At 35.5% G+C, this 25,928-nt stretch overlaps 1 protein-coding gene and 1 long non-coding RNA gene across 9 annotated transcripts in view; one reads left to right on the top strand and one right to left on the bottom strand.

Annotated features, from left to right (window-relative positions):
* Positions 1 to 25,928, bottom strand: part of KTN1 (kinectin 1) — a 107,534-nt gene that overhangs the window by 48,483 nt on the left and 33,123 nt on the right. For all 6 annotated transcript variants that reach the window (XR_006218863.1, XM_042989770.1, XM_042989771.1 and 3 more), the window contains exons 2-10: positions 23,380 to 23,932; positions 19,811 to 19,948; positions 17,829 to 17,999; positions 16,660 to 16,790; positions 11,348 to 11,464; positions 8,649 to 8,789; positions 5,265 to 5,371; positions 4,317 to 4,449; positions 2,888 to 2,975 (exon numbers count right to left, since the gene is read on the bottom strand). Coding sequence is in view for 5 of the 6 variants with exons in the window: in XM_042989770.1 (XP_042845704.1) it covers positions 2,888 to 2,975; positions 4,317 to 4,449; positions 5,265 to 5,371; positions 8,649 to 8,789; positions 11,348 to 11,464; positions 16,660 to 16,790; positions 17,829 to 17,999; positions 19,811 to 19,948; positions 23,380 to 23,902 (1,549 nt within the window). In the remaining variant the exon portion in view is untranslated. The remainder of the gene's footprint in view (positions 1 to 2,887; positions 2,976 to 4,316; positions 4,450 to 5,264; positions 5,372 to 8,648; positions 8,790 to 11,347; positions 11,465 to 16,659; positions 16,791 to 17,828; positions 18,000 to 19,810; positions 19,949 to 23,379; positions 23,933 to 25,928) is intronic.
* LOC122239612 lies at positions 1,008 to 23,899 on the top strand. 3 transcript variants are annotated; one of them, XR_006218866.1, is made up of 5 exons: positions 1,008 to 1,208; positions 6,065 to 6,372; positions 16,702 to 16,856; positions 19,598 to 20,014; positions 23,792 to 23,899. It is a non-coding gene; the product is annotated as an uncharacterized LOC122239612 (long non-coding RNA). The 3 variants fall into 3 exon arrangements; XR_006218864.1 differs by lacking the exons at positions 6,065 to 6,372; positions 16,702 to 16,856 and having other exon boundaries at positions 1,026 to 1,208; XR_006218865.1 differs by lacking the exons at positions 6,065 to 6,372; positions 16,702 to 16,856 and having other exon boundaries at positions 1,089 to 1,208; positions 19,598 to 19,733.

Here is a 25,928-nt window from a genome sequence, read left to right as displayed (position 1 = left end):
AAGATGCTGATGGTTAACAAATGCGCTGGTATAGAATAAAGTAAAACTTGTCTGCCTACTTCTCTTCTTAGCAATGACCCCAAAACAACAAAGAAAATAAGCAACAAGCACAAACTATCTTTGATGCAATCAGAGTATGAATGTAACTCCAAATCACAGAAATTAAGATAAAATGGAGAGATGATCACTAACTTGGAAGGGAAAAGTGTTCCAGAAATCTGGAAAGGCTCAGGAAATGGAGAGACCAGGTATCATGAGAGCTGCCTTTGGCCCCATAACATAAACAAGTTCACCACCACTACCATCAAGGAAGGGAGGCATATAGAGAGAAAAAGAGTGTGTGTGTGTGTGTGTGTGCACATATCACATTTTAAGAAAATCTATTAATGCCCTAACAAGACACTAGTAACAGAATGAAACACAACTCAAAAAAGAACTCTTGATAATTAAACATATAATGGTCATTTCAGAATTAGAACTCGAAAGAGCACAATATTTCTTTACCAGCAATAGTAAAAGTTAAAACACTGAATGCCTTCACATTTCTGTGGGGGAAAATTATTTATAACCTAGAACTCTACATCCAAACTACCAATCAAGCATGAAGGTAGAAAGAATAAAAACATTTTCAGATATGCAAAGCCTCAACAAATGTACTTAAAGGCATACTCTTATGCTATTAAAAGATATGCTATTGAATGAGAGAGGAAAGCAAGAAAGATGGCGGTGACAGAGTATTCAAACAATAGGCAGTCTCAGGAAGACAGTCATGGAGCCAACCTAGAAAACAACAAGTACTGGAACGGGAAGACAGAGGACTCCAGAGGGATATCCCCCAAAAAACTGAAAACATTCTCCAGTACTTCATATGTTGTGAAGGTGGAAGAGGGAAGATGGTAAGAGAAGTATAACCACAGGTAAAATTTTAAATAAGAAAATGAGGATCAAACAAGTTGAAAACATAAAGCAATAATAAGCTCTAGGAAATTAATATTGTTTATGAGAAGAATTGCAGTTTTAATGTTTATCTTGGCTCAGGATTGAGTCACAAAGTCCTAATGATGCAAAGAGTGAATGCTGATGTAATCAAAAAGAATGCATAGCCATTACTGGTAGAATGTTGGGAAGGTGGGAGCAATGGTGTGGGAGTGTTAAGTCCTCATTTCCTGTAATACAAAGTCAACAGATGCCTATTAAGAGATAACAGTGTAAGTACAAATAATATGCTTATTTAGAAATATGACAGAAAATACTAAAAGCAAAAGTGACAGAAAATACTACAAGCAAAAGTGACTGCTTCTAGTCAGAGTGAAGCTTTACTGTTTACAGTGACATACATAGTTTATAGAGAGATACATAGTTTATAGCTACAATTCTTATCAAAATTCATGTGTGCTTCACTGACAAAATGTAATTGTAAAAGTAAGCTAATACTGCTAGGAATTTACCCAAGGGGTACAAAAGTGTTGATGCATAGGAGCACATGTACCCCAGTATTTATATCAGCGCTTTCAATAATAGCCAAATTATGGAAAGAGCCTAAATGTCCTTCAACTGATGAATAGATAAAGAAGATGTGGTTTATACATACAATGGAATACTACTACTTGGCAATGAGAAAGAATGAAATCCTGCCATTTGCAGCAATGTGGATGGAACTGGAGGGTATTATGCTGAGTGAAATAAGCCAGTCAGAGAAAGATAACATATGTTTTCACTCATATGTGGATCTTGAGAAACTTAAAACCATGGGGGAAGGGAAAAGGGAAAAAAAGTTACAGAGAGGGAGGGAGGCAAACCATAAGAGACTCTTAAACACAGAACAGAGGGTTGATGGGCAGTGGGGGAGAGGGGAAAGTGGGTGATGGGCACTGAGGAGGGCACTTGTTGGAATGAGCACTGGGTGTTGTAAGGAAACCAATTTGACAATAAATTATATTAAAAAAATAAAAATAAATAAAAGTAAGCTAATGTATCTTAACATAAACATAAATTTTATATATAAAGAAAAAGGCCTCTAAATAGCGTGGGTATATTTATTTTGAGCCAAAGGGAAATAGGGAGGTGGAGGGATGCCAGGTATATGGAATCAGAGGAAACCAAAGGTCTAAAAAGCTAAAAGTCCGTATGACCTACCCTATTGCTTAGAACTGTATTTAACTAGCTCACTGCCTCTTTTGTGGGAGAAAAGGAGTAATAGAGACGAATAATACATATAATACAAGTTCCATTACCTCCCAGATGGATTCATCAAATTAAGAATAAGTAATGAGGGGCACATAGGTGGCACAGTTGGTTAGGCATCTGACTCTTGATTTTGGCTCAGGTCATGATCTCACGTCTTGTGAGACGGGGCCCCGCGTCGGGCTCTGTGCAGCCATCACAGAGCCTGCTTGGGATTCCCTTCCTCTCTCTCTGCCCCCCTCCCCTGCTTTCTCTTTCTCTCTCTCTTCAGAATAAATAAACTTAAAAAAAATAAATAAGTAATGAAAGTTAACATTTAAGTAGACTGTTTTAAGTCAATTATTTGGAATGGTAATGCTTTTTTCCCCCCACCATAAAGGAAGTGAGTCCTCCCTTACAAAGGAAAAATAAAGAAGTAATCAAGGAACCAAAGGGAATAAATTCAGATAGGAAACGCACAGCTAGGTTACTATTACCTTAGAAACCATAGTTTTATCTGCAACTCAATGTTTCAAGATAAAGCTAGTAGAGTTTATTTTAAAACTCTAAGAACTCTTAAAGAAATAAAGGTACTCTGAAAGTATAAAAGCTATTTTTATTGGCCTAAACAAAAAGGTCAGATTATTCTTTCTTCATATACAGAGGGAAGAAGATTTTAAGCAGGACTATATACTAAATTTACATGAATACCTTTTCACCTTACCTTGTTGTGCTGCCTCATGCTCTGCCGTTCTCTTCCTGATATAACTCTGGACTTCTTCCCACCTTCTCTCAGCTTCTTGTAGTTGAACCTGAAAAAAGGGTAAGTCAGCACAATCACAAACCTTCAAATTAAAAAAACAAAGCATCCTCTATCTTTAGTCCTGTCATAAAACCACCTATTCCAACAAATCATCTCCTACATTACTAAAACAAGCAGATATGCCCAGACTTCTGCAAAGATATTATCAGCCACAGCCATTCTATCCTCCAATATGCAGCATTTACAGAAACTGAATACGGATAGATAACTATAACTCCTACTATGTATAGATCTGATCCATTTAGCTATCCATTTTTACTTCTTCAGCCAACTGGCTATCAAAAGACAGGATGGTATCTTTACTGCTAAATCTCAGTAGGTACCTAAAATTCCTATTTTGAGGTACAGCACAAGAGTTCAATGATGACTATAACCTTCAGCATCATCTATATGCTTATCCATATCCATACAGAACTTCCATATTCCTAAGTTCCAGCAGCAAACACACCAGCAAGACAAATTTTAAATAAAAGAAAGGACAATTTTATCAATCCCCCACAGGGACTTCTGTTTTTTTGAAAACTTCAAAAAAATAAAAACTGCACTATTTTCCACCTTCATTTATTGTCAAAGTCCTCTTAACCCCTCCTACTCTGGAACTGCTATCAGGAAGAATTCTACCCAAGACCTAAGAATCTAATACATTTGACTTTACACAAATTGAACTATATGTTCAACAAATCCTCCCCCCAAAGGAAGAAAGGACACTTCTCATCATTCTATTCAATGTACATACACTATAAGATACAAAAGGAACAAATCTATTCCTCTGTAGCCTGAGCAACCCCATGTATCACATCTCAGCATGACCTTCTCATGATACTAAGTACCATTCTGATATCTAAAGAAACTGACTCAGCTGAATTACTATGAATTACTATGTAGTATGGCTCAAGTGAAAGCTACTGGAGCATTTCCTGGTCTTGTGCTAAAGCAAAGGAAAATCATCCATTCCAATACTAGAAGAAAAATAGTTTTTACTGAACTTATTGAAAAGTCCAAGTTATGGATAAGTGATATTGAAGGTAATTTTAACTACATGGTTTTTGCCTCACCCTTATGAACCTAACTTCTATATACAAGAAGAAAGTCGGCTTGTATCTGTCAATCAGCAAATTTCATTTTTCTTATCTTCAGACAGTCTACAACCTGAAACTCAAGCCTATATTCAATTCTTTCATTAATGCACAAGCTTCTATACAGGCAGAGTGCTTAGACTTTTAAGACTCAACCTACGTTTCTCAAACCTACGTACATATTTATATTTAGGTCCCTAAGTTTAACGTCTACATTATTTATGAAGTGATAAATAAAGGTGGGAATATGTCACCTTCAACTGAGTAACTGCTTGCTCAGCATTCTTCTTTTGGACTTCCTCCTGCTGGAGCTTTCCTGTTTTCTCAGTTAGCTCATTCACCAACCTAGCGTAATCCTGGCGTAGTTTATTTAGTTCAGCAGACTGCCTGAAAACAGTAACTGGATTAGGAACCTTCTATTATTACAAACACATAAAAAGAACAAACAAAACATATTTTCTATTAGTCTTTCTGAGTTAGTAATTCCACTTATAGCCAACTGAAACAGAAAAGTTGTAAGCAACTACTAATAATGAAGTTTGGTTGAGTATCATCTCTGAATCACTCTGGTAACAATTACACAGATTCCAAAATCACCATAAAATAATCAAAAGAAATGGATGACCACATACTCATGAACATAAGTCAACATTGTCACCTTCAAACTGGTGTTCTGAAAATCTATTAAAATCAGTCGGAGTGCTTATTCTTGTAAGCATGCTACTAGTCTTCTCCAAGGTACAGGTTTTCAAAGTGTGGCCCAGAGTCAATTTCATCACTATCACAAGGAATGTGCCTTAATATGCAGACTCCTGGGCTCTACCTCAGAGCCAGTGAATCATAATCTTTTAGAGGTAGGACTCAAGAATATGCTTTTTTGACAAACATGTCAGATGCTCTTCAGAATAATAAAGTTTGAGAACTACTGTTAACGGGGATAGATGTTTTAAAACTTATAAATGCAGTCTCAAATTTGTAGACAATGTTCCATTGCGCCAGCATTGTATTTATCACATAGTTTAGCTGAAGAAGTTCTTCACATAGCAAAAAAAAATTGTGAAAATTAATTCATTTTAAAAACATGTAAAATATAGAAGTCTAACCAATTACTATCAAACACATTTTGATGGCTCAAGAAAATATCTGCCATTTAATGAAAATATTCTGCCATTCAATTAAAAATAAAGCATTTGGAAACATACTTGCTCTCTAGTTGGTTTGTAGTGTTGCTGACAGCATCTCTCAATATGCCATTTTCCTGCTTCAAGTGAGCTATCTCCGCCTCCATCTGCTCACGAACCTGCTGGAACTAAAATTATTTTACAAACATAAGATTTAGAAACAATAACTGCCAAAGCTAACTTTTAAAAGAAACTTTATTATGATGAGAATGTAAAAAGCATCAATAGAATGAAGTCTGAACCATCCTTCTCAAATAAATATAAAGAAGTTTAAGGGAAGAATTATATTTTGATAGTGATGAATGCAAAGTCAATACAAGCTGCCACAACATCCAAGAATGCAAGTAGATGCTTGCTGCTCTTATACTGGAAATGTAAAATAAATACATGTAGAGATGTTTGAGAAATAAGACACTGAATTTTGTTCCTACCCAAAAGACTCATATAGAATTAACTCTATCTTAAACCTATATCAATTTTAGGTTAGCAGTATTTGTAATGAAAGATTTTAGTAATCAAAAGTTTATTCAGTATTTACTTAGTAATCAAAAGTAATCAAAATAAAAACTGAAAATATGTTCAACATATTTATATTAAGTTACAAATTGAGCTATAACCAAATAGATGGCAAATTTATCACACAAAAATCTACTAAAATATTATGGCCTCTTATTTCACAACTACAGGACCAAAAGATAAAGAACACTGAGTCTTACATTCCCATAGGGATATGCCTTATTTTAGAATGTGAAATAATCTTAATAATTTTAAGTAAACCTATTCAGTTAAGAGAAATTAAAGTATATGTTTCTATTTTTCAGAGAACTTTTCATATGGAACCTATATCTTGGCTTCTAAATGCAATTAAATAAAAAAAAAAAAGAGAGAGAGAAGGAAAGAAAAATGAGAAATCACCTTCCATCCTCAATAAAAGATGGTGCTATAAGTACTTGACTAATTTCCAATGACTAGGAAGTAGGAATTAAGAAACAGAAAAGATCCCTTGAGAGTAGGAAAATCAGTTCTTCAATAAGAAGAACTATTTATTAATGGGAAAGAAGATCTCAAATGGCTGGGGTTTGGAAAGAGAGAGGATTGGACCAAATGAAAGCAGAGAGCAGTGGACAGGGTAAGAACCGGACCACAGATTCATTCACTACTTTTTTGCTATTAGTTTATTTCCATGGAAAACACTGGGACTTAGATAACAGTAAAGATTAATTTTAAAATTTTCAGCAGACTAGCAATGTGATTAGAATAGTATCTTACAAACAAAAACCTGATATTACATGTTAAAATGGAAATGAGAGACCTATTAAAAAGGGGCTATAATGATACTAGTATGAAACAATAAACTAAGGTAATAGCTAAGAACTGAATGCAAGAGTACCTAGAAATAAATTATCTTTAAGATTTCAGAACAAACTATGAACTGGACAAGAGAGAGAAGTCAAAGGATTCAAGCATAAGGATAATGATGCCTCAAATATTAGAAAGTAAAAACAACTTGATCAAAAGCAAGAGTTTGATTCTAGACATATGTTAAATTTAAGGTGATCACAAGAGCTTCCAAATTTGAAGCATCAACTAGTAATGGAAATAATTAAAAAAATCATTGGTTCAGAGAGTTCAATTAGGGGAAATATTATTAGATCACCAGACAAGCAGACCCAAACCATGTTCTTCAATAGCCTCTTTATCAATAGTAAAAGTGGTATTTCAATCTTAAAAAGAGAGAGATAAAGAAAACCAACCAACCAACCATGGGTCCAGGCTAACTGGAATCATGAAAATGATCAATATATGGAAAAGACAGTAAGAACTGAACCTTGTGTCATGTTGAAAGAAGACAGGTGAAAGTAACAAGAGATTAAGTCACTTAGGCAAAAACCTTAGGAGTCATCCTTCATTATAATTTTTCTCTTGCTCTCTCTATTCCATCACCAAGCCCCATCTACTAACTCTTCTGTTATCACTCAAACTCAACCTCTCACTGTCAACATCTGATTTCAGGCCCTTGTTCTCTGACTTGGATTCCTGCAAAAGCCTTCCAATTATTCCTTATTCCACTCTCCACACTTCTACCAGAGTAATAGTTAAAAATACTTGAGGCTCCTGGGCGGCTCAGTTAGTTAAGCATCCAACTCTTGATTTCAGCTCAGGTCATGATCTGTGAGTTACAGGTTCAAGTCGGGCTCTGTGCTGACAGTGCAGAGCCTGTTTGGGATTCTCTCTCTCTCTCTCTCTCTGCCCCTCCCCCTGCTCATGTACTTTCCTCCCTTTCAAAATAAACAAACTTAAAAAAAACCTGCTAATAAAATCACACTGTTGAATTGCTTAAACTCCTTTAGCGGCTCCCCAGTCTTTCAGTATACAAGTCCCTTTAAGATAGGGCCTCTATTTATATCTCTAGATCTTCTCCTCATTCTAGTACTGATTTCCAAACACAACTGCTACTGCATTTCTCAAAAACCGTTATCACTGGGCAATTTCTATCAGAAACACCTGAGTAGCACGCATTAAAAGGTTCCATCCTGGACCCCTTTACAGACCCATGGACCCATCACCTCTAAGGACAGAACTAAGGAATCACACCAAGTAATAACCCAGTGCCGATTTCTTCACTCTCTAATAATGCCTGATTGTTTCAAAACATTCAATACAGTTTACATATCATTTCTAACAAGTCTGCTCTATAACCTCTCTCTTCCCCACCTTTCACCCCAATGGTTCCAAAGCGCCCACTGGTTACCTCTACAGTAATCCCCCCATCCACAGGGAATACCTACCTTCAAGACCCCCAATAGATGCCTGAAACTGCAGAATACTAAACCCTAGGTATCCTATGTTTTTCCTTACACACACATATCACTAATTTATAAATCAGGCACAGTTATGAGATTAACAACTAAAAACAGAACTTTAATAATATACTATAATAAAAGTTACATGAAGGTGTTCCTCTCCCTCTCAAAATATCCTATTATACTGAATTCACCCTTCTTGTGATGATGTGAAATGATAAAATGCCTACATGATGAGAAGGGAGATAAATGACATAGGCATTATGACATAGTATTAGGCTACTACTGACCTTCTGACACTATGTCAGAAGGAGGATCATCTGCTTCCAGACTTCAGTTGACCACAGGTAACTGAAACCACAGAAAGTGAAAAGGAATAAGGAGGGGGGACTACAATATTGTAATGGAGTATATTTACATGTCACCTTCCAGCTTCTTCCTCATCTGCACCTAGAAAAGGTGCTTACTTACACGCAGGGAGCCAGTTTAACTAGCTATAATACCATAGCCCAGCACGCTGCCTTGCACATATTAGGCATTTAAAGTTTCCTAGTTAAATGAATGCAAAATTTCATTTTGTTTTCAAAAAGTAAAAATATACCTTCATCTGCATCTGCTGAGTCTCTTGATAACTGACATGCATTTTGTTTTGAAATACGTTATGTTCCTTTTCTAACGTTCCAATCCGATCTTTCATCCTTGCTATAACCACATTGCTTCTTTCTTTCTCTGACATCATTTCCTAGAATAAACCAGAAAAAAAAATTATGAAAACATTTTATTAAAAAAGTACCATAATTTATAATAAAGACATTTTTAGCATCAGCAAAATGATGTCAATAAAACAATGATGAATTTTGAAGTAACTACATGCTTAAGATCAGTTTTTTTGTTTTTTGGTTTTTTTAAGAGACAGAGCACGCGCAAACAGGGAAAAGGGCCAGGGGGGAGGGGGAGGGGGAGAGAGCAAAAGAGGGAATCTCAAGCAGGCTCATTGCTGTGTGCAGAGCCTCATGTGGCACTCTATACCATGACCCTGGGAACATGACCTGAGCTGAAATCAAGATGAGGTACCCCTAAGATCAAAGGTTTAAAATAGAATTTGTCAGGGACATTGAGCATACAACTTCAGCTCAAGTCATGATCTCACCGTATGTGGGTTCAAGCCCTGCATCAGGTTCTGTGCTGACAAGCTCAAAGTCTGGAGCCTGCTTCAGATTCTGTGTCTCCCTCTCTCTCTGTCCCTCCCCCACTCACACTCTGTCTCTCAAAAATAAACATTAAAAAAGGAAAAAAAAAAAAAAAGAAATTGTCTTCTGCATTTACCTGCATCTACCTTTACACCAATTCCTTCACAAACACTTTGCTGTTCTGTTTACTCTTATTCCAGATGCACTTTCTGGTCTAAGAGCTAAAGAGCTGAACCTAGAATAAATTCTACATTCTAACTTGATTAGAAGAAAGAATAGCTCGTTCATTCGTTCTTTCTTTCTACCTATTTATTTATTTATTTATTGGAAGAGATGTTTTAAAGCAAAAGAGTTAATTCTCTATTATTCACAGGTACTAGCTCTCTTTTAGGGTTTAGAAAGAGGCTTAAAAAAAAAAATCTAGCAGAGGAAAAGAAGAAGTCTCTTTCCTAAGAGAAAAGATAAGGAAGACATGCTTACAACAAAATGGAAGCTTGGAATAAGGGAAAGTAAAAAATCAGAACTCAAAGTTTTATTGTCTTCCCAAGTCAAATCAAAAGGGTGATTTCATTTTACGTTGCAACTATCATGAACTCCCAGAACAAATATTAATCATCAAAGTAAAAGAGAGCCAACCAACTCTTTCTGTTTTATTTATTTTAGACAGCAAGTTCACGTGGGTGATGGGGGGGAGTGGGGGGAGTGGGCGGCGGGGAAAGAGGATCCGAAGCAGGCTCTGCACTGACAGCAGCCAAGACCGATGTGGGGCTCAAACTCACAAACTGAGAGATCATGACCTGAACCAAGGCCAGACACTCAACTGACTGAGCCACCCAAGCACCCCAAGAGCCAACCAACTTTAAATTATTTGCAAGAATGATCAATTTATACACCCTCCTCTAAGAAACTGACAAAATTTAAAACTTTTATGTCTTAATGGCTGCCCTTAAGAGTTCACATACATCTGCAAGGTGTTATACTGCTTAGGAAGAAAGCATATATATCTTACGTGTATAGCTTAATGAATTACCACAAAGTGGATAGCTTTTTAATTTTTAAATTATAGTCCAAAAACCATAGTCACATAAAACTATACTAAGGTTTCTAATCTTAAAGAAACATGCTTATTTTAGTAACAACTTTGATTAATCTTAATCTGACCAAGTGTTTCCATTAACTTTTTTTAGTTCAAATTCACCTAAAAGGCTTTATATTCAAATGAGGCCATCCTAATGTCATCAAGCAGTTTTGTGAGTAATACAAACCTCATGTACCGTACTGAATTCCTAAAAGGAGAAACAAGCACCTCAGGAAGAATAAAACCACATTTTCTATAGAATTTCAATTATGTTCTCAGTCTATATAATTTCTTTTTGAGATATAATTGACATAGAACTTTATGAAAGTTTCAGGTATACAACATGGGTTGGGATTTGTACGCATTGCAAAATGATCACCGCATTAAGTCTAGTTAACACCATCACCACTATAGTTATAATTTTTTTTCTCATAAGAACTTTTAAGATATACTTTCTAGCAACTTTCAAATATACAACATATTATTACAAACTATAGTTATACTGCTGTACATTACATCCCCAGAACTGATTTATAACTGGAAATCTATATTATTTAACACAATTTTTTAAAGATTTCCCCCCCTCCTGGAGTAAAATTCTGGGGTTTAAAGAATTTCACTGATTAAAAGTTACCAATATTTATCACAAAAACCTTTATAAATAAATTATCGGTATAAGTTTTACACTTATCCTACTGGATTTAAACAAGATCACACCTAGTTAGTTCTGTGCTTCCTTAGAGACTAATTCTAAGTCAGATCCAAATGAAACATGCCCCCAGTGTGCAAATGTTTCTGTCATTTTAAATTAATGTATCTAGAAGCACTGTTACTTTAAATTCATAATTCAACCACAGGCTTAAACAACATGAGAAAGTGAGACACCACCACCACAACTGTATAAGAAATGGACTTTAACTGGGTATAAATTTACTACACAAATAATTAAATCTGTAATTATACATGGTTTCTGAAGTCCTTTACTGCTTCTGATTCAGAACATATATCCGTTAAATATAAAAATGTCCTCACCTGAGTTAACTGCTTACACCTATCCTTCATAGCAACAGCATCTTCCTTCACAGCAGCAAGTAACTTATCTTTTTCTTGAAGCTGATGTACAAGTGCGGTCAATTCTCCTTTACTTGACTACAGTAGAGAAATCAATACAGAATTAGTAATAGTTAACATGAGCTAATGAAAATGAAGCATCTAATATCAAATGTTCTTGGGCCAAAGCAGAGTTCACAATTACGTATAAAGTAGAACGACTGCCAAATCCTGGTCAGTGAAATATCATTCATGATTCATGATTCACTCTATCATTCTATATTCTGAGGCATACAATAGGATACATATCAACCAAGAAATAAATTTTTTACAAAGAATTATAGGACTCTATAGTTTTAAACCCAGAGTCAAGATTGCAATCTCTCCCTTCTCCTCCTAAAAGATCAAAAGAGGAATATGAAACCAAAATACAAACAACCAAAATGAAACAATCACCTGTAATGTCAAAGCATAACATCAGAAAAGACTGCCAAAAGTATGGAGATCAAACACAGGTGCTCCACAACCCTGTCAAAATATACTCAAGACTACAGAAGTGCCCTGGTGCCTAGTTCTCTGCAATCAACCAGCATATGGAAAAACCAATTATCTTCCATTTGACATCAGGAACAAAGACAGAAGGTAGGAATCTTCTTGGAAGGAGAGCTCAAGAAGCAAAGGAAATGAGAATGAAGAAGAAATCATACAAACTTTACTCAAAGGAAGCAGCTAGTGAGGCAGAGTGGGGAGAAATTCTTCATAGTCATACTCTGTAGTGACGTCTTTTATCTGTAAGACAGAAAGGCTAAAAGAACTTATTTTCACATACAGCCTGAAAAGAACAGCACTTAGCATTGGTCCTTCATTGTCAATCTCCAGGCACAGAGTTTATCCAAGAGGAACACCCTCACTAAAAGAGGAGTACAGATCAAAAAGAAAACAGAGTCGGGGCACCTGGGTGGCTCAGTCAGTTGAGCATCCGACTCTTGGTTGGCTCAGGTCACGATCTCATAGTTTCAAGGAGTTCGAGCCCCATGTCTGGCTCTGCACTGGCAGCAAGGAGGCTGCTTGGGATTCCCTCCCTCCCTCCCTCCCCCCCCCCACCCCTCCCCTGCTCGTCCTGTCTCTGTCTCTCTCAAAGTAATTACTTAAAAAAAATTTTTTTTAAAGACAAAAAAGTCTATGCAAGATACATGAAAAAAGAAAACACAAAAAACAAATGACAAGTGAAGAAAAATCACCAAAAAAGATTGTCAAAAAGCAGACAAAAATTGTGATAAGAAAAAATCACTATGAGTTTTAAAAATCTTATAGTAGTCATTTCTGGAAATCAAGAGTAAAGAATAAAGTTCACAAGAAAAGCTCAAAGAAAAGACCACAGAATGAGATGAAGTATGAGCCAGCAAAACCCAAACTGGAAGTAAAAGTAACGCTATCTCAGAAATACAATCCATTTAGAAGTAGAAAACAAAAAGAGACAGGCTGCTGAAATATATTAAGAGACAGAGTCTAGGATGGAGAGAAGTGAAAAAAAAAAAAAGAAGTAGAAATAAACCAAAAGCTTTTCTCTTAGGATTAAAATATGAAACACAAAGACAATAGGCAAAGATTTAGTATATGCTTACTTGATACCCATTATTTCAATTATTTTAAGGGATAAATCTCATGGCTGAAAAGATATGCTTTATCCTAAGAAATATAGAGGACACAGGAGTCAAGGCCAAAACCATATTAAATTTCCTGCTGAACTTAAAAGAAAATGAATCCCTTGATGTTTGTACGGTAGGGTAGACACTGGAAAAGTTCAAAAAATAAACATCTGGGTGGGTTGCCCAAAAGATGTTTTTATTGTGAGAGTAATCTGACAAAAATACATGAAAAGAATACAAAATTCAGTGTGTTCTTAGACCTCTATCCAGCTGAGTAAAGAATGGTAAAGCAAGTAGGAAAATTCTCAAGGAAAGAAAGTGAAACCCAGAAATATCATACCCCATCAAATTATCATTCATCTATAATGACAACAAAAAAGCATTTTAACTTGCCACAACTTGGGAAATAATAGTTTCTATGAGCCTTTCCTGAAGAAATTCCAGGAAAAATAAATTCAGCCAACCAAGAGACAAATACAGACACCATGGCAAAAGAACTGTTATCAAGCTTTGAACCCACCATTAACCTGCAGAATTGCGACTAAAACATGAAAATTATAGTCACAAAGTAAACATTAAATGTTTTAAGTATCTGACAAACAAATGCTATCCCCAACAAAAGTTGAACGGGAAAAAGGAGAAGGGGTAGGAAAAAATTTTAAGTAGGCAAACCTCCTATTATATAGCATAGAGTCAGAAGAGTTAACAATTTAAAGTTGAAAAATCACATAATTGAGGCAAATACATTTAAAGGTCAACACCAAGAATGACTGACTAAAATAATCAAATCAAATATTTTCTTACTAATACATTAACCGTTACCATTTTTGAGCAATTACTGTATGCTAAGAACTCTAAGCGCCTACTATGTATTATTTCATCTAATATTCAAAACCTGATTATCATTCCCACTTGGGAGAAGAGGAAAGTGAGACACTGGGGTTATGTAACTTAAGGCCAAACAAATATCAATGTGGCAGAACTCAGATATGAATCCAGGAAATCTGACTCTAGAACCCAGGATATTAACTCTAATATAAAACACAAGTATCCTGCAGCTTAAACATAAGGCACATGCGCACACACGTGCACACACACACGCACAGGCACACATACAACACATGACATCTCTTCAACTCTGCAACCCCTCTAGCTTTTACTGTTTTCCCTTTCCCATCTAAGGTATTCAGGGTGGACACTGTCCCCTTTCCTATTCATTTGATTATCTACAGTCTAGTACTTCAATCAAACTTTCACTGATGATATCAAATCCAATTTTTCAGTCCTTATCATCTTCATCTCTCTAAAGCATGTCACTGTTGACTTTTCCCCTCACTGGTGAACTCTCTACCATCCCTAAGTGTCTGTGATTCCACTGTCTCCCTGGTGTTGCTTCTCCTCCTACTCCTCTTCAGTATCCTTTGCGGTGGCTTTCCTTGCCCTTTAAATGTTGGCATTTCTCAGGGTTCACTCTTGAATTTTCTTAGCACTCCCCACATTCTCTCTAGTCTAGCACACATCCACCATGTGTATTGCTGATAGTGGAGTATTTTCCTAAATCACACCCATTATGATCTTTTTTTCAACTCCAGAGAAATACATATTCAACTGTGAAATGAATATATCTACTTCAATGATTCAGAGGATGCCTAAAACAACTACACAAAATTTTTCACAATCCTCTACTCTCTCCTCCTCTGCAAAGTGTTCATAAATAGCATTGTCACCACAATTTACCAAGTTACTCAAGAGCAAAAACAAGCATTCATTCTAGACTCTTCTTTAGCTACCTCATCTAACTGGCCAGCAGGTCCTCTAACTCCTCCATTTCCATCCTATGCTGGTGATCCTGCATTTATCTTCCCCCTTCCTCTGGAGCAGTATTAGGGGTGGGGATTTACTTATACCTGGAAACTTGGTATCTATTAAAAGGTCTGACCAAGACAGTTCCTATGACAGGAAAAGGGAGAAACTAAATTTACCTTTGCAAATACTGGGGACCTACAAGATGTGTCCCTGGAGATGAGAACAGAACCACTCTACGAGAAACACAGAATAATTAGATTTTGGAACAAAAAGTTCCAAAGATAGGGAAAAAAAGTGAAGCTGCAAAATAGTCTATTTCAAAACACTACCTTTAACAGTCCCCAACTTTTTCCTTGGCCTGCCTAAAACAACTAAAACACGGGGAGGCTGATTTACCCCCCAGTCTCTAGAGTTCAAAGCTATCTCAGACAATAAAATAACTACTCTTGCCCCCTTAAGTCACTACCAACATCCTTAGAAGAGAACACTAAAAGCAATTATTTTCAATTTTAAAAAGCAGTAATTTCAAACACTGGGTATAACACAAAAACTTCAGCTGAAGGCTTTTCCCTTATCCCCACAAATAACTAAGAAACCCTTTAAGATAGATATACTTAGCCGATTAAAATAAATCAAAGGACAAATTCTTCAGTCAAGTATTTCAAGAAAGTTTCTTGCAACAGAATAATCAGATATTATATCCAAAGTCACACAGTTACAACACTCACCCTGATTACCCTGGAACACCTTGCTTACACTGAGCCATTGTTGGCACCACATGGAGACCGTCCAACAAGCATACTACACTGTAAAATGCCAGACTTGTAAAATTCACTGTCAATAGATACTTGGAGGTATAGCAGACTTAATATGCTACGATAAATGCTATGACAAAAAAAGCCCAGATGGTTATGAGAAAGAATAGCAGAGAGAACAATTTAGACTGGGAATTCAGATTAGCTTTATATGGGGAAATGATACAGAAACAACAAATAGGAGACTACTAAAGGTAATCAGGTGAGGGGGATAGCCTGGACTCGCGTGCTCTTTAACGAAAAAAAAATGAAAGCCACTCATTGTTTTAAATGAGGGGTGTGTGTGTGTGTGTGTGTGTGTGTGTGTGTGTGTGCGCGCGCACCCGTGCTGAGAATAAGAATAGTGAAGTCCACATCTAATATTGAACATCAGATACCGTGTCATCTTACCTCACACAAATAACATTTGAAAACTTGTCACCTTTCCAGTATGACATAGTATACATGATAATATAGTGAGCCTGACCCATGAGAAATTAAGTATTAACTCCATGGATTGTTTTTTTTGTTTGTTTTTTGTTTACAAGTTTTAGTCCATCATAGCAGCGGTTCTACCATCCAAATCACTTATTTTAGAAGGATGATACTTCATACACACACACACACACACACACACACACACACACACACACACACACACAAAAGAGCAAAGATTCCCAAGTTCTCTGAAGTGTGCTATCTTCAGTCACAAAAGCATTCCATATATTCTATCCAGAAATCGCCTTACCTTCCCTTCAGAACAGAGCAAAGCAAGGTACGGTGTTAAGTGTCAAATGACTTTAAAGCCCTATAAATCATCTTACTTATAAGCACTTCACTTTTGTCAGACACCTGACTAAATAAGTGTACTGATTAGTATAGATATACAAAATAACTTCTGAAGCCATTCCAGAACTTTTAAATGTGACTATGTGCTTTGGAGTATGAATGATGGGAATATGAATTTATTACTCTAGCAAAAGTCTTATTTGGTGAACTTCTCATCACTGTTCCCAAACATGCCCATACTAAAAAACATGCTTACCTTCTTCAAAGCATCCTGTATCACACCAGACTTCTCCTTTAGCAGGTCTACAACACAAAGGGCCTCATCCTCAGAAAACATCATAGTCTTCAAGGACAGAAGAAAATCTTTAAATTTCACTTCAGCATTTTCTTAAAAAAAAAAAAAAAAAGAAAAGAATTGGCATTTAAGAGACACAAGTAATAACTTCGGCAAAGGTAAGCATCAAGAATTCTTGACCCAGAAAGTCAACAGCAAGAGAAAACAGATTTATATTTCAGGTCAGACAACTAAAAAATGCTCCAGTCAAGAGAGAAAAAGTGTTTATCATCTTTAATATACTATGGAACAATTATATTAACTAAAATTTAATCAAACTACAGAATACTAAAGTGCCAGTATGCCCTCACTTAAAAAAAAATCATTCCAATGTCTAGTATGCTAGTATCTGTACCAAGTATGTTCACAAATATTCTCATTTAAACTTAATAATCATGATATACAAATCAAACCTTACAGGTGATAAAATAAGCATGAAAATAATTATAAAAAGGAAACAAAATTTTTAAAAAAGGAAATATGATTTTACAAATACCAAATATATACAAACAATCCTGACATTTTAAAAAATCCACGCATCAAGCATCCCCTGACTCACTCAATTTCCTCGGGGGCTCTTACATAAAGCACAAACTTCCTTTCCTTAAAAACCAACTGCCAAGCATTAGACCCAGAGAAGCCCAAGGCTTTAATAGTTCAGCAACATCATAAGTTTAAAAAGTCAGTTATGTGTGTGCGTGAGAGCAAGGTATGGGAATTCTCTGTTCTTTCCACTCAATTTTGCTGTGAAGCTACTATTATTCTTTAAAAAAAAAAAAAAAGTGTATTAAAAAAGTAAAATAATAATGAATGGTGGTTGTGAATTAGCACAGAAACTTCACAAGAGACCATAGCATAAGAGAAAAAATCATCAGACAGCAAAATAGCTGTGAAATCTTGGGCAAGTCAAATTCAAGGGTCTGGCCCCATAAAACTTAGCAGGTTGGACTAGAAAATTACCAATAAACCTTTTATTACAAAGATTCTATAATTCTTTTACCATTCATTGTTTCTATGAGAAAATTTATTCAACTCCATCAGAACTCAAAAACGTGTTTCTTCAATACAAATTGTTACATGCTGCATATTACCTTTATCAGTTTCAGTCTTCAATTTTTTAGCCCCCGCTTTCTGGATTCCTTCTACTTGGTCAGGTTTAATTAGATCAATAGCATCTCTCTTATCCAGCACTGGATTTGAATCGGCATTATCCATCAAAGGAATATAAGCAGTTGCATGAATAAGGGGTTCATCTACCAAGACTGCAATTTAAGTTCAACAAAATTAGAATTACTCAGGGTTTTACAGCAGAGTAATTAAATAACATGTACACACATTTAAGTTCAATGAGAAATGCAGTTATTTTCAAATATCTAACACCAAGTCAATTTGGCTTTAAATTCCTATTTTATCATTTAACATAAAGTAAAAACACACTTCTAATTAAGCAGTAGCAATTCAATATTATTCTACAGTAAATCATTTAAGTTATCTGAAAGTGTGTAGTGTATCTCCTTTCTAACACTATCTGAAAACTTCTTCTATATCCTTTATATTTTCGTTAGTTCTCATTGTCTTCCTGTTTTAACTAAAAAATCCATTCACATTTAATTAGTGCCCAAGGAAAACTACTAATCTTTATTTATGTTTGTACTTTGCCGAATTCTTACTGCAAATGATAAGTTTTTAACGGAGTTCCTTCCACTTTCTAGGTACAAAAATCAGTCATTGTTCCTTGCAGATATTGTCTCATTTCTAAAAGTTATGCCTGTAATTTCCATGGCACATCTTACTGAACTGGCTAAAATTTGCAGAACAACATTAAAAGTGGAGGAAGGAAGCCTCCTTACACTTTGTTCCTACTTTTAACAGGAAGAACTTTAAGAGTTTGAACATTAAAGTCTGATGTCTGCTGGCTAAAGATAAAAACTTCTGCACACATATGGAAATCTATCTTCCTACCTTTTTAAAAAAGCTTTTGGGCAAGAAGAGTGTGTTTTGTTCGTTTTGTTTTTTGTTTTTTGTTTTTTTTTATAATATGGGGCGCCTGGGTGGCTCAGTGGGTTAAGCATCCGACTTCAGCTCAGGTCATGATCTCACAGTTCCTGAGTTCAAGCTCCGCATCAGGCTCTTTGCTGACAGCTCAGAGCCTGGAGCCTGTTTTGGATTCATTCTCTCTCTCTCCCTCCCTCCCTCTCCCTCTCTCTCTCTCTCCCTCCCTCTCTCTCTCTCTCTCTCTCTCTGCCCCTCCCTGGCTCACACTGTCTCTCTCTCAAAAATAAACATTAAAAAAATTTATTTTAATTTATAATAAATATTTAATCTTATGAAATATTTGTGGGTAATATTTTTCTGTACCTAGTTGCTTGATACATCATAATTTTCGTGCAAGTAATAGAATTTCATCTTTTCTCTTTCTAATTTTAATATTTTCCAGCACTAGTTGATACCACTGTCCAATATTATTTGAATATCACCATTTAATCTACACACGTTTCACAGAGGTTTTCCCTGGACAATTCTGAACATATACAAACTGCTCCATCACTCTTAATGGGATGCTTCCCACATATACATGCAAACAATGTTTAGGAAATAATTGGGAATATAGGGTAATGATATATCTAGACAATGTCCTGAAGCATAATCTTTAAGTGATATTTCAAAGTACAAATGTTTCCTTGTTGGAATGAGCACTGGGTGTTGTATGGAAACCAATTTGACAATAAATTTCATATTAAAAAAAAAAAGTACAAATGTTTCAGGAATACTTTTCTTCTATAGTTTATATGTTATTTACATTATTTTCAAAACTCCATTGAGACCATTTAATAAATGCTTTGTCCTTTTTAAATTTCAGATAAACTTCTTCATCACAAACATATACCCTGGCCATCTGTCAAAACACTATGAAACCACAAGACTCAAGAGATCCCTGGACTTCTTTTAGCATTAACATTGTTATAGTACACATTAAGCAGAGAACTGAAGAGCATGTGAGTTCTAAGATCCTTGTCCTAAGTGTACTTCTCTGGAATTAGTATTTATAAAACACATTATCTACACATTTCACCGTTTTCTGTCTTTTGCTTCCTTGAAGAAACTTTCTTCTTTCCTGATCCACTTTCTTGTTTAGTCTCTTGATGGAGGGGTAATGACTCTTGCTTTTTTGAAGGTGCCATAAGAGTTTCCACCTTTTTATCCTGATCATCTTTATTGAAAATAAATGAAAAGTCATCATAGCAAACAATGAACACACCAGAAGATTCAATTACTGGTAAATAATTCCCAGAATGCTTTACCTTCAAAATTTTAAACTCTCTAATAGTATTATTCCAGCTTTCTTACTCTGTTACACCTGTCTTTAATTTCATCAAGACTTCTAAAAATACTTGTTGCTTCTTTTAAATCCCATTTCTCAGCCACTCTTAATCCTACTCAGCCTATGGGCATGCTCAAATCCCTACCATCTTAAAAAAGAAAATCCTTCCCACCACTGTAATTCCCAGCCTCCCACACCCATTTCTTCTTATATTAACAAAAGAATGATCTGTACTTCTTTTACCAATCATTTGTCAATTGCAACCTGATTTTTATCTCTTCCATTATCCATGAAAGGATTTTACAGAACAATCTAGCATCCCAAATGCCATACTCTACCAATATCCTTTATTTCTTCTTTGACTTCTATTTAGCATTTCATACTACTGATCTCTACCTCCTTAAAATTCTGTCTTCATTAGGCTAAGTAAAATAAGATCATGAAAGGACAAATATTGTATGATTTCACTTATATAAAGTACCCAGACTAGTCAAATTCACAGAAACAAAGTAGAATGGTTGTTACCAGGGGCTGGGGGGGGGGGGGGGGGGGGAGGGAAATGGGGAATTACTGTTTAATGGGTACAGAGTTTCTATTGGGGAAGATGAAAAATTCCTGAGATGACTAGTGATGATAGTTGCATAAGAATGTAAACGTACTTAATGCCACAGAACTATACACTTAAAAATGGTAAAATGGTAAATGTTATTGTATATTTTGCCACAATAAAGTAAAATTTAAAACTCTCTATCACCTCCCAAAAATTCTCTATCAGCTCCCACAATTCTTTTCTTACACTTGAAATATTCCTTTGCAAATTCTTTTGTAAACTGTTCCTACAGAATACCTCATATGCTGGTATTCTTCAGGGTAGTACCTTTAATTTAAACAATTCCCTTGGATGTGCTTATCTATACCCGTGACTTCAACAACTATTTTCATGCTTACAGCTTCCAAGTCTATATTCTAGCCTTATGCATCTGCACTTACATATCCTATTGCATCCTAAATTGCTCTTTATGTAAGTGGCCCCCCATAGGAACCTGAAACACAACCTGAGAGCATTCTCCTCTCCATATACATCCACTCTCAATATTCCCTATCTTAGTGCTACCAACCACCTACCAATCAGGGATTGGCAAACTTTTTCCGTAAAGGCCCAAACATTAAATATGTCTGCATATCCATACAGACTCTATCAAAACTATTTGAGGCGCCTGGGTGGCTCAGTCAGTTAAGTATCCAACTCTTGATTTTGGCTCAGGTCATGATCTCACAGTTCATGGGATCGAGCCCCTCGTTGGGCTCTGCGCTGAGCATGGAGCTTGCTTGAGATTCTCTCACTCCCTCTCTCACTCTCCCTCCCCCCCCACTCTCTCTCGCAAAATAAATGAATAAATTAAATTTTAAAAAGAATTAAAACTATTCATCTGCTGTTGCAGTATGAAAGCCAGCCATACACATACGTTAATGGATGAGTATGGCTGCATTCAAAAAAACTTCATTTCTAGACAAACAGGTTTGCATTTCATATAATTTCCACATTTAACAAAATATGATTCTTCTTTGGACTTTTTTCGAATCACTGAAAACATAAAAACTATTCTTGGCTCATGGACCATAAAAAACAGAAAGCAGGCCAGATTTGGCTCCAAGATTTTAGTATGCCAACCCTGAGAAACTTAAAACTTGGATAATCAGTCTTGATTCTGCCTTCTCCTTTATCTGCCATACCTCATTCAATAAGATTAGTCATGTTGTTTTTACTTTATAGACCTCTTTAATCTACTTTTTTTTAAGTAGACTCCCGGTCCAATGTGGGGCTTGAACCCACGACCTTGAGATCAAGAGTAGGATGTTCTACCAACTGAGAGCCAACCAGGTGCCCCTTTAATCTACTTTCTAATTCTTCTGTCACTACCACAGTTCAGTCCTCCAATTTAACTTTGGAAAACAATAATCTCATAACTAGATTATCTATATTAAATACTACTCCATAAAACTTGTCCTCCCCAAGTTCTGCCAAAGACATCTTTCTAAAATATAAATATGACCAGACCATATAAACTGACCGGCTTGAAAAATTTTCAACAATGGCTAAACTATAACACCCCAGCTCCTTAACGCTGTGTACAAAAACCATCATGATCTAGCCTCTACATGTCTTTTCATCTTTGTGTCCTATCACTCCCAACCTCCTATTTCATGGTTCAAAAATACACTGTACTCCTATCTCTATCTAAGTGACATTCTGACAGTATAGAATGAGACCCACTAAGCTGCTTGGTGAAGTGATTCAGTGCCTGGAAGACCTCAGGCACCGTCTCCTCTGTAAAGCTCTTTACCTCTGATCCCCATAAGTAGTAGTTGTTTAGGCATCTGCATTTCTTGTATACTTCAAACATCTCTTATGTAAGTCACATTTCATTACTGGCTTACATGTCCTTCTCCCCCACTAAAATAGAAGTGCTTACTCTGATTTCTCTAGCATCATGCCTTGATCATAGCTGGCAAACAAATATTTAAAATCCAATAAAACGAATTCAACACTCCACAAGACACACAAACAACTTAATGGTAAACACAAGTCCTTTCATAAAAACTGTTTGTAGTTTCACACGTCATGACACCATTTCTCATGGGCTTTCCATTACATCTGTTAACCCCTCTACCTAGAATATCCTATCCCACCCTTCCCAGCCACCCAAAAACCAGCTAGTACTTACGTAACCTCTAAGGTTAATTTTAGGCATTACATCCTCTGAGTGATCCACTTAGAACTCCTACACTGGTTTAGACATATCAAAATCATTATATTAAACATTTTACAATAATTATTTATGTTCATGTCGACAGTTTGAAAACGCACTAGTTTTATCACTGCAGCCCTATTACCTAGTATAATGCCTAGTATAAAATAGCTGTATGAAAAACATTTGCAAAATTAAAGACAAAAACGGTATCTATATTTTCATCTTTAATTCCTATCACACTAATTAGAAAACAGAAGTTTCTAACTGCTGATATTTATAGGTCCTTACTAGTTCCAGTAAAACAGTTGAATTTTATATATTTCCATTAAGTTTCTTTTCCATATTTCTAATATAAAGTTTAGTTTTAAATGCTGTTTTATGATCAATAATTTTATCAGCATTTAATGTTAATGAAAGCAAACACACAGTGAAAATGACAATGTTCTTGGTTTCAGACTCCATATTTTTAACATTTTGTATACACACCTAACAAAGTATCTAAATTTCAAGCTCTAAAGTCATTAAAACAAATACAATCATACAATAAAGTTGAATAGATTATAATACCGCTTCCATTTTTAGACTTCTTCTGCCCTGGTTTCTTCTTTGAGGCAGCTGCTTCAGAAGGGGGGGTGGGCTGTTTAGTAACTGGGACAGGTTCTACTTTTTTGCCTGGAATCTTTGACACATCACTTTCTTTGGTGACCTGTTCTTCTAGTACAGGCTTGTGTTTCTTTTCCTTCTTCTTTCTTTCTCTGACACTACTTGAACTTTCAACTACATTCAGTGGAACAGGTACAACTTGCTCATCTTCTACAGCCAAGGCATCAGATAATTTAAAGTCCCGGGGTACACTCTCAGAATCAGATTCATGGAGGTTCCCATTCTGGATTTCTTTCTTTTTATTCTTTTTCTTTTCTGCCTTCTTTTTATCGGTTTTGGTAGGAATAAGCTTTTGTTCTCTTTTCTGTTTTGCAAGAACTTCATCATATAATGTTTCTTTCATGAAAAGCCAGAAGAAGAGGAAAATTACTGTAATAACTACTGAAGGAATAAGGACAATAAAATATGTTGATTCATAAAACTCCATGGTGCTTTTGTTAATGTGATCCTATAAAACCTAAATGGGGGGCGGGGGGCGGGGGGATAGAAAAAACAAAAACTTTAGTCAGCATAATACAAATTAAACACAAAACCTCTGCTCTTTCAAGTAGTATTTCAGATCTAACCTGATGTACAAATCTAAGCAGGTTACAGTTGTTTAAATCACATACTTAATTATTTTGCCATCTACAACTCAAATATACTATGAAATAAAAATGTGTGGTAATAATTAGAGTGTAATATATCCTCTTTTAAACCAAATGAAAAGGTCTTCACAGGAGGAAAAAAAAAAAAAACTCTAGACATCCATTACTTTTTTTCCCAAACATCATCTTTTGACATTTTATTAGTACTTAGCTTTTTTCCTCTTATTGCACTGTTGACCAATACTACTATATGTGGAAACAGAAGCCATCAACTGTTACCGAAACACTGGATATTCATTAAAAGTACCATACTTTGGGGTCCCCGGGTGGTTCAGTCAGTTAAGCATCCAATTCTTGATTTTGTCTCAGGTTATGATCTCAGGGTTCATGAGTTCGAGCCCTGCACTGAGCTCTGCACTATCAGAGCAGAGCCTGCTGGAATTTTCTCTCCTTCTCTCTCTCCCTATCCCCTGCTTGCACACTCGCTCTCAAAAAAAAAACCAAAAGGTACCATACTTTTAATTGCAAAAAAAAAAAAAAGAGAGAGAGAGAGATGGTTCATCTCATCATTTAGAAATTTAAGCCCATTCACCAACTGCTAGTACCTTTATTCCAACAACTAACAGCCTCATGATATAAGTGAGATACATCACAGATATAGAAACATACTACAGCCAAATTAAAATGTTAGGCTCTGTCATTCAGTATTGAAATAAATTACAAATTAGATGCTTTTCTTGATTTTTTTTCAGGGTACCCCTTACTACAAACTAAATTATACTGCAAAAAACAAAGCTGGCCATAATAATCTTTTCTAAATGCTAAAAGATAAGAGAGGCCTTGCCTCACCAACAGAGTATGAGTCTTACTTTTAGATTAACCAAACAGCTATAGAAAATAAAGGTATGGTCTGATTACTCAGATCTGCCTTGAACATAGACACTATAATCCCTCATCTGAAGGGTAGTTATAGCTAAAATTATACCTCAAAGTAAGAATGGTTCTGATGTTTAGGCTCTAGATATCAATATTCCTATAAATATGTATAAGCCACATAAATACGGCTTGTATCCTTATAACTCCTATCACATTTGTTGTGGAAAAAAGGCAAGGTATGTAATGCAGATGAAATTAAACCCGTGGACATGCTTAAGGTAAAGCTATGTAAATTCTACTTTTGTACTTTTAATGTGTAAATGAATCTGAGAATCTTAAGTTCTTAAAATTATCCATCTTAAGTCTCAAAAACGGTAATGATTAAAGAAACAAAATTCTACCTAAACAGAAATATTCTAAGAATTATTTCAGACCTTAGAAAACAGCAGCTTTAAAGTTGAATAAATCTGAGTTTAATGAATTTAAGACTTCACCAGAACCATTTTAATAGGACTCAAGAGTTTTCCAAGACAAAATAAAGCTATTCACAGTAGTCTCTGTTAACTGCCAAGATAAACAGACCTAGAAATCTTATGTTTATGACAAACTTAAGCACATTTAGTTTAACTTTGTCTTTCAACTTCCTTATATCTCATTTTAAAATGTGGAGTATACTTTTTTCAAGTTATACCAACAATGACTTAAGTCTAAAAATAGTGAGAAGTGGAACCTGAAAATTAAGTTGTTTTATTAGGCACACTCTTGATCTTTATGATTAAAACAGCATTTGTTACCATTTCACATTTCCATAGGCAATTTTTTTAATGGTGTTACAACCCTAGACTTACTTAGACAAGGTTTTAAAAGGTTGACGGGGAACAGGAATCACGTGCTAACAAAATACTAAAAGAAACTTTATACAGAATTGTTCTTCCCTGATAAGTCATGAACTCTCCAGGTTTTTAACTAATCAGACATATTTTACTGTGT

The sequence above is a fragment of the Panthera tigris genome, chromosome B3 (genome assembly GCF_018350195.1).
Source record: "Panthera tigris isolate Pti1 chromosome B3, P.tigris_Pti1_mat1.1, whole genome shotgun sequence".
NCBI lineage: Eukaryota > Metazoa > Chordata > Mammalia > Carnivora > Felidae > Panthera > Panthera tigris.
This window is presented reverse-complemented; position numbering and strand designations above follow the sequence as displayed.